Here is a 9,464-nt window from a genome sequence, read left to right on the forward strand (position 1 = left end):
TCTTGCACTCCAATGAGCTCTTGACAATTGGACATTGCATTATGGTTAATGTAGGATCATGTGATATTTGTTGGGTATATGAATAAATCAATAGTCACCCAGTGTCTCTTACATAAATCCCAAATGCCTAGTCTAAAATCTGAAAGGAGACCCGTACTCTAAGCTCTACCCATTAAGCCATCAAAGAATAAGTACAATCGCCCTGAGGGCAAGCCTCTATGTTCCCACAAGAAGAAAAGATAGTACACAAGCAGCGAACCTGGGTTAACCCTGATCTTCAGTAGGCTTTACATAAATTTTGGATTGCTTCTGGCGCTGCATACTATGTACAATAGTTGAAAGTACATGATCAAAAGATAGAGCTCATGGATTGTGTTGTCGTTGTTGACACCGCAGATTGCAACAAAAGGTTCGCCGAAGCCTTTGGAGTCTCCACATAAATGGATAACTTACATCAGGTTACAGATCCCATCTTTTCTTCACATTGAAGAGGAAAACAGGATTTCTGAGATTATCCTGGGGTACTTGAAGCATAAGCTGAAGTTTTGTTTTCATTGGCGCAGTCTTCGCTTTGCCCCCTTCTTCTCCAACCTAACATAAAAAAAACAACCCATAAAATTAATATATTACTCATGTCATTGCAATTCAAAGTTTCAAACCATCAGAAGGCCATGATAGTTTCAATGTCAATAATGCTAATTGTCAATGTGACATAGGATATAAAGGTTGATCCATGACCATCATCGCTATGTTATCCTCAAACAACCATTTTACCAAAGGTGCCAACAAGAACAATTATAGTCCCTAGGATTTAAATACTCGGTGCAAAATATGGCCAATATCTTATGTTCAATGTACTCATTATTATAAGTGCATCCCACAATAAATTGAGAAACAGCAATACCATTCGTAACACCTCAGGGCTTTGGAAAACTGAACAGCAATCTAATACCTTAGGTCCCGGGTTCAAGTCGCGGTCTCCTCGCATTGCACATGCGAGGGTAAGGCTTGCCACTAACACCCTTCCCCAGACCCCGCACAGAGCGGGAGCTCTCTGCACTGGGTACGCCCCCTTTTTTAATCTAATACCTTGGCAAGTATCCTTATTTCAGGGTTCAAACAAGAAAATAACTTGGCACCTACTCTACTAGTATAAGGTTCTCTATAAATACAATAAAGGACACGCATAACTGAAACCTGATAGTCTATGGAATTTCCCCCCAACAAACACAATCTTTATATAGCAAAACCAAACCACAATTACTGCATCTCCTTATGGACATTGTATTTTGGTTTTATTCATTTTTCCCAACATAGTGTCACCTTGAATACATTGTGTGATAAAGGTTGCAATCACCAACATTCCAACAATAAGGAAGAAGTGTGAAATGCAAGTTTTGCTTATTTTCAAACCCATCTGTTCTATATCTTATAACCACAGTAAGAGATGCTGCTGTACCATACCCAAAGAGAAGCCCATCCGACTCGCACCTCAGAATCATAACCAGCTTTCACTTTGAAATTTTTACCCACTGTATGCTTATAAACAGCATTCCAGTCATCAGTGTCGAAGCTGTAATGATAGCTGAAAGGAGGGGAAGTCAATGTTACAAATGTCCACCAGAAGAAAAATAAAAAGTCTACTGCAGAAAGAGAATGATGCATGTTGCATGCAACATGTAGTATTCCTTCAAAACAATTGCAAATAGTTTCTTTCAACTTAAATCCCAGGAATATGATGACCGTAAGTACTAGCAAGTTGCAACTGCATAGATTGTAATGTTCGATAAAAAAATCATAAGAAAATAACCAACAAAATAGGGGAAAAGACACTGAACTACTGAAGATAAGCCAATTTTCGTTTGTAGTTATTTAATTATGCTACTCCCTCCGTTCCAAATTATAAGACGTTTTAGCTTTTATAGATGCATTGTTTTTACTATGTATCTAGACATAGTGTATATCTAAGTGCATAGCAAAAGCTATGTATCTAATAGAAAAGCTAAAATGTCTTATAATTTAGAACGGAGGGAGTATGTAACAAAACAGTTAGCATGAACACTACAGTGCAGTGTTAAGATCCCGGAATACCACCAACATACAGGCAGGGCATGTTGCTGACTTTTAAGAATCTGAAGATAAACTTGCAATATATGGCAAAATCTTGAGAGGACATTAAGGGATCATATAAGCATGATCAGAAGTTGCAAAATGCAAGAGTGTTTTTATCAATAGTTCAAACCCTTCAGGTTCAGTGAAGCAAACTTCGTGTGCAGATAAAGTAATTGAATATTGGAAGAAGTCCATTTTACTCCCCTTATTAAGTACAGCCCAAGTCCGCTTACCCATTAAACTAAGATTTGGCTTTGGCTTATTTAACCCCCTCTCTTTTGTAAAAGAGTTGGTGCATTGTGGAGTCCTAAGTTGTGATATCAATGTGAGGAGAGGTAGAGGAAGATCGAAGCTAACATGGGGGGAAGCAATAAAAAGAGATTTAAAGGGTTGGGATATACCTAGAGATCTTTGTTTGGATAGGACTGCTTGGAAAACAGCTATTGACGTGCCTGAACCGTGACTAGGGGCTCATGTTGGGTTTCAACTCTAGCCTACCCCAACTTGCTTGGGACTAAAAGGCTTTGTTGTTGTTGTCTTTCGTAAAAGAATTCATTTTTCACCTTTTGCTCTTACGGCAGCCACAATGTGCTCCAAAAGCAGGTAATAGACAACAAATGCCCTCCTACTGCTGGGTAGTAACCATTGTGGAACCAGTAAAGAACAAAAGCCCCCAATAGCACTATAGTGGTAGCTAGTTAGAGAGTTAGGGTTTGTATGGGTGAGATCAGTTTGGCACTTGGTATGCACAATATATGGGTGTCACAGTTACAAGCACGGTAGAGATAGGGAATCTTCACGTACAAGTCCACCCCCCCCCCCCCCCCCCCCCCCCCCCCCCCCCCTCCTTTGTGATTCCAAGAAGCCATAGCAAGATGGAGATACTGCAACTATTACAATACAGAAAGGAAGGTAGTAAACTTGTATTTGATTTGAATTTGCTACTTGAGTTTGTGTGATCGATGCATTGTTTGAAGCAAGAATATGCAGGGCTGTGTACATCAATTGATGAAGGTAACAAGACAAGCTTCGTGAAACTGGTTCCTATTTCTGTAGAAGAGAAACAGAGAGATGAGAGGAAGGCGGAAAAGCCAAGGAGAAACAAAGAGTTTTAGGCAGCATCATGTATGTCAAGCACCAGTTTCCATGTCAAAAGAAGGCCAAGCTATAGCATTCTTGAGCAGCAAAAGTGCTCAACCCTCTCTCCATGGAGACGAAACCAGGATCAAATAAGAGCCAAAGATGAATAGTGATCTGGTTTAAGAAAAAGAGGGTGTTAAGTTAACTAAATCATACTTTAGCAGGTTAAGTGGATTCCAACAATACTTCGGGAGACTAAAATGGAGTTCTTTGAATATTCTTTTCATTGCTGAAGGTGGCTTGGTTTTTCTCTAATGAACACATCATCAAGAAATCTTTGCTAATTTGTAGCAAAACAGATTGAACACAAGTGCAATTCACATAATAGTTACTGGAAGTAACTTGAGAAATTAAAGACCTGAAGCATTAACAGTGTAGAGACCTTGTGACGAAAAAATTGTTTAGTGAATGCATTTATAAGTGGGCAAAAGACAATGATCACAGAACAATGATTGTAGCCTCACCTCAACTTATCAGAAGGACCAAAACGCCTTTTGAAGTCTATGGATACTGCATTGGAAGGCAATGAGGCACTTGGAACTAAAGTTAATTCCTCGTCCTGCCACAGGAAACGTTCATACAGAATCAAACTTAACAGGAAGTCCAAAAAACAGAACAATGAAAATCATTAAATAGCTCACCTTATAACAATATCTTAGATTAAGATCATTTTCGTTGTACTGAGCAGTAAGAACACCGTCCAAGAAATCAGATTTTCCAATCCCATATACAGACAGCACCTTTTCGTCATCTTCATTTCTCTTCTCTTCCACTGAAACTTGACCAATAGGGAAGTGGAATGTTGCCCTTGGCTGCTAAATAAAATAAAAAAGGTGAAACCTTTCACATTTAATAGGGTTTAGATCCCATATACTATTAGCCAAAAGAGAAATTGATGAAGTGTCTTATTTAACAAGAACATACATGAGTATAGTATTCACAAAATCTCAGAAATGCAACTTTAAGATATATGGTACATTCATGATGCAACTAAAAATAGAAAATATAGAGGTCAGATGTACAAGAATATTTAAGATAACACAGTCAAAATAGTATTTGAATGGTCAGTATTTTAATATTATGAACCTCTTTTTACTGTTAGGAGTAGCGTTTCTAGTATTTCCCAAGGTGATACCAGAGCATGCATGAACTGGATACAGATCGTGTGCAGTTGTTACTACTACTGCAAGATAAGCAGTGGCTGCACCTGAGCCATCCATAGGAGAATGAACGGCTTGGATGAGAGCCCTCCTTTTTCCTTCTTTTCTCTTGACTTTATTCTACCAACAGCCCTTTTGAGGGAAATGGCAGCAGCGAAGAAGTGTTTGGCGCCATTTTATTGCTGAGACGAGCCAAGCGACGCACTTCGGTACAAAAACCTTTGCAAAATATTCCTTCCTTTGGCTAATTGTACATGTTGCAGTTTTAACCATGGGATAGATGGCCGGCACTTTTAGAGAATATGTTATGTAAGTATAGGTTAATTGCACATGTTGCAGTAATTTGAAAAATCATTATCTCTAAATTGTTTATGTTCAAAGGCTGCATTTTGGAGGTATGATAAAGTCTGCTAATGTCTGATGTAAGTTTTGTACATTAATGAGGCGCAGAAGTGCACAACCTTGGTATAAGCAAAATGATCTTAGTTTAACCATATGCTATCTTGTGTCGAGCATATGCTCTTTTGTCAATGTAAATCAGCAATTGGGGATGCAAGTTTCTATATATTAGAGCAAGTATTACAAGGGGTTGTAAGCAGGCTGTATGCTGCCGTGGAGGAGAGAGGGGAGAAGAGAGAAGAGATGCAGGTTGTAAGCTTACAGCCAGTTTATGCACAGGAACCAAGAAGTTCAGTGAGATAGACAAGTGGGTTGTAAGCCAGCTAACTATTATACGAGTAGGCTGATAGATTGGTTGTAAGTTTCGTACAGCCAACAGTCAGCTGTATTATTAGCCTTGCATTTAAAATAGTAATAGCGAACCTTGATACATGCAAAAGGATCTCAGCTTATCATTTGCTCTTTTGTGTTCGCCATATGCTCCCTCCTTTGTAAATGTAATTGGAGGACATTAATTCCCAGTCCAGAGTAAAATATATGCAATATACTACTCCCTCCATGTTCTAAAGAAAGTTGTTTTAACATTGTTTTAAGTCAAACATTTTAAACTTTGACTACAAATAAATACTTTTGGTTCGAGTGTTAAAATATAAAAATGATGTAAATAGATTCATCTTGAAATGTAATTTTATAAAAGTATAGATTGACAATATTTTATAAATATTTTATAGTAAAAAGTAGTGGTCAAAGTTATTTTTAAGACTGTATAGATGTCAAAAACGATTTTGTTTAGGGACATGGAGGAGTACATTATTATACTGTTAACGGGCTTTTTAATAAAAGGAGATACTGTTAACGGGCTATCCTGTCTTAATTGCATTATTGTAATATTTATGCCTTCTCTTTTCTGATCTCTAATTTTTTAGTCAAGAACCGACTGATAGCAGAGGCCGATAGAAAATTAAATGATACAGAAAAAAGAGGGAGAAGAAGAGCTCGCATCTAAGCAGTTCCTTCACGTGTGGATGGCTCAGGTGCACCCACTGCTTATCTTGCAGTAGCAGTAACAACTGCACCGGATCTGTGTCCGCATGAACTCACTAGTTTTATTCCATGACAACAAAAGATCATGATTTATCTGAATGCACAACATGACAGCAGCTTAATAGGACATCTGAACCTTGTTAGAATAGCTAAACTATTTGAGAAAGGATAAAAAAAATGTCACCAGTAAAGGAACCTAGATACTCACCAAACCACTGTAAGGCACCAAAGATGATATCTCCATTTTATACAATGGATCACCCAGACTAGTTATCACCGAAACTTCTCCTTGTTGTGCCTGAGAAACCAAGGAAAGGCACATTAAGGGGGAAAAACTCTCTAAACAGAGTAAAAGTACGAAGTTTAAGTGCAACTAATATGCAAATATTATTTGCTGACCACTTGTAAAGGCGTTCCTTGACTCAAATTTACGGCGCAATACCTTGACATCGTGCGAGGCACGGAGCTGGACGGCGCCTCCAGGAAGCGAGCAGTCTCCGCTGAGCAGCGTGTTGCGTGCCTCGACGTCGTAGAGCACGGAGAAGTGCTTGGTGATGAGCCCCACCAAAGGCGCGGTGAAGAGCTGCTGAAGTGGGTCCCCTTCCTCCCCGCCCCCTTGCCACTGGCCCTGCGGGTCGCTCTGGAAGGAGAGCCGCAGCTTGGCGAGGTCCCCCGCGAGCTTGCACGACACCTTGTTCACGAACACGCCCTCCTCGCTATCGTACTCCGTGGTCACCCGCAGGCTCGGCAGCCTCCGCGGCCGTGAGACCACAGGTTCCGGAGATGGCAGCGGGGGAGGAGGAGGCGGTGGCGGTGGCGGCGGGGGCGGGCAGAGGAAGGTGAAGGGGCAGCGCAGCCCGCTGAGCCATGGGGGAAGCTTGATGTTGAGATTAAGGAGATTGGGGTTCTGGGCGGCGGTGGTGGCGGAGGTGGTCGTGGCGGCGGCGGACGCCATGGGGGCGGCGGAGGAAGCGAAGCGAAGCGGGCGGAGTTGGAAGAATCGGAGGACGAGGGAAGTGGGAAACTTTCCGGCATGGGATTCGGGAGGCCTAGGAATCGGTATTTTTTCGATTTAGGACCCGGATCTATTGCTTATTCCAGCTAGGGCACTGCTTGGATGCTGACAGGACTTGTTGGAGAGATCCAGAATACAAGTGAAATTACGAATATACCCTTACTAAAGTTTTCTTAACATCTAATAATCACACCTTGTGAATAGAGAAAGTTAAATTGCTTCAGAATAAAAATTTTGAGTGCTAGAAGTACACTTATCATGAGACAGAGATCTATCTCTTATAAAAACTAATCTTGACTCAGTCCTAAGTAAGGTGGTGTTTGGTTGCCTCTCCTAAATTTTAGTCGTTTGTCACATTAAATGTTTGGACACATGAATGAAGTATTAAATATAGACTAATTACGAAACTAATTATATAGTTTGCGACTAATTTACGAGATGAATCTTTTAAGCCTAATTAGTCCATGATTTGGCAATGTGGTATTACAGTAAACATGTGCTAATGATAGATTAATTAGGCTTAAAAAATTCGTCTCGTGGAGTACTGACAGATTATGTAATTTGTTTTTTATTAGTATCCAAACATCCTATGCAACGTCCTCCCGACACACCTCCTAAATTTTAGTCACTGATCCGAACACCACCTAAACTGCGTTTGAAGCTGCCTGCTTCTGACATATCGAAAGTTCTGGTAAACGTCTAAAGTTCTGATATCGCCTCGAACAGCTAGAATCTACTTGATCTCACCCACTCACTTCTACTTCTAAGGGGGCGTTTGGATCCGGCTACTAAAATTTAGAAAGTGTGTCAGGAAGATGTTGCATGTGGTGTTCGGATACTAATAAAAAAACAAATTACGTAATCTGTCAGTACTCCACAATACGATTTTTTAAAGCCTAATTAATCCGTCATTAGCACATATTTACTGTAGCAAACATTGTCCAATCATAAACTAATTAGGCTTAAAAGATTCGTCTCGTAAATTAGTCGCAAACTATGTAATTAATTTCATAATTAATCTATATTTAATACTTTATACATGTGTCAAACATCCGAAAGAACAGCGACTTAGGAAAAGCAACCAAACACTCCTGGCCATGGCCTACTTCTAACGATCGTACGCCTCATTTATTTCGACCAACATGCAGCCAAAGCTTCGACCTATATCATTCAAAGCCCTCTCCACTTTTCCTAATCGCATAATCAAGGACGCGCTGCCACGGCTGCCACTTGTGACTGTTGTGAAACTAAATGGGTCTCTAGAAATTGAAAAACGCCAAACAACCCTCGCGCGTTTACTGACGGGCGGATCCATATAGGTCCAGACCAATACGCGAAATACACTGTACGATACAGGTTCCTACCGTATTGCACCCCTCTCGCACAATCGTCTGCACCCACAGCCAAGCTCAACCAGAGAGAGCCCACAGCTTCCCAACAATGGCCCAACAGGCCGTCACGCGTCGCCTCCCCTCCCGCGCCTCTTCTCTCCCCTTCGCACTTCCCCTGCGTCTATTCTCCCCCTTGACGCGAAGTCCGGTGGCAGATGGTCGACTGGCCGACGGCTGCGGCACTGCTGCGCAACTGGCCGCCGGGCGGCTACACTCCGGGGCTCCGAGCACGGGCGCCAGGAGTCCAGGAATGCAGCTGGTTCTGATTTTTTATTCTCTCTCGTATTTGGTAACTAGATGATACCCCGCGTGGCTACCGGAATCATGTTGCGGTGTAAGGAGAATTTATGGAGGGAGAATTGATCAACAACACCATAAATATGTTGTTATAGGATTCGAGGGATATATTTAGATAAACAATGGGTGCGAATATAACAAAGAATAACATATGACTCCCTTAACATTTCGTTGCTGAAAAAGGATGGTGCACCTCTAAAATCGTCTATATATTAGTGTGATATTTTGGAATTGTATTATTTTCTAGTTAGAGTATTGGATATTAAGGCATTTATAAATTTATATAAATGAAAAGTAGGTATGTTCATGTGGAGCGTTCATGCTAAACCAAATCGGCACATGGAAGGAAGAACCGGTGCGTAGACTTTCGACTCCAGCTTGTAATATAAAGAAATTATTAATTTAGAAACACATCTAAACACAGCAGTCAGCTTGATTCTTCATTTGTTTGTATGGATAATGGATTTCATTGGCCGGCCTGGAGTAGTTCATATGCGACAGGAGGGAGAGATAATTCAAACAGTACAGTAAAATACTACGAAACACGACAGGGCGACGGAGAATCCAATAATCCATGCGGTGATTTTAGTACAGGTATCACTGTATAGCATTGGCATGCTGCTGGCTGCGAACCTGTACGTGTTCACACGCTGGCAAGAAAAAAAAAACGCGTACCTGCCTAAGTTTTTATTTTACAAAACAATCCCTCCTCTAATCCCATGCGCTTCAACCGACGACACAGCACGCAGTCTTATCTTCCACCGACCGCACCGCACGCCTGCAACGCTGTGCTCTCCGCCCGCATGCGCCCCGAGCCGGCGCCCGCACGCCTGCAAAGCCAGCACCGATTTTGCGCCATCTTGTAAACCTCGACGCGCTAGCACCATCTTCTCTTCCAAACACTCC

At 41.3% G+C, this 9,464-nt stretch overlaps 1 protein-coding gene across 2 annotated transcripts; it reads right to left on the reverse strand.

Moving 5' to 3' along the window:
* Positions 1-221: 221 nt before the first annotated feature.
* On the reverse strand, positions 222-6,891 carry LOC136463770 (outer envelope pore protein 37, chloroplastic-like). 2 transcript variants are annotated; one of them, XM_066462747.1, is made up of 6 exons: positions 6,298-6,891; positions 6,064-6,153; positions 3,894-4,067; positions 3,717-3,811; positions 1,465-1,585; positions 222-591 (listed from the first exon to the last, which is right to left on the reverse strand). In XM_066462747.1, exons 1-6 carry the CDS (start codon positions 6,808-6,810, stop codon positions 460-462), a joined length of 1,125 nt encoding a protein of 374 aa, XP_066318844.1. In that variant the 5' UTR covers positions 6,811-6,891; the 3' UTR covers positions 222-459. The 2 variants fall into 2 exon arrangements, with proteins under 2 accessions (XP_066318844.1, XP_066318845.1); XM_066462748.1 differs by having other exon boundaries at positions 3,894-4,064; positions 6,298-6,890.
* Between the last annotated feature and the right edge of the window lie 2,573 nt (positions 6,892-9,464).

The sequence above is a fragment of the Miscanthus floridulus genome, chromosome 7 (assembly GCF_019320115.1).
Source record: "Miscanthus floridulus cultivar M001 chromosome 7, ASM1932011v1, whole genome shotgun sequence".
Lineage (NCBI taxonomy): Eukaryota > Viridiplantae > Streptophyta > Magnoliopsida > Poales > Poaceae > Miscanthus > Miscanthus floridulus.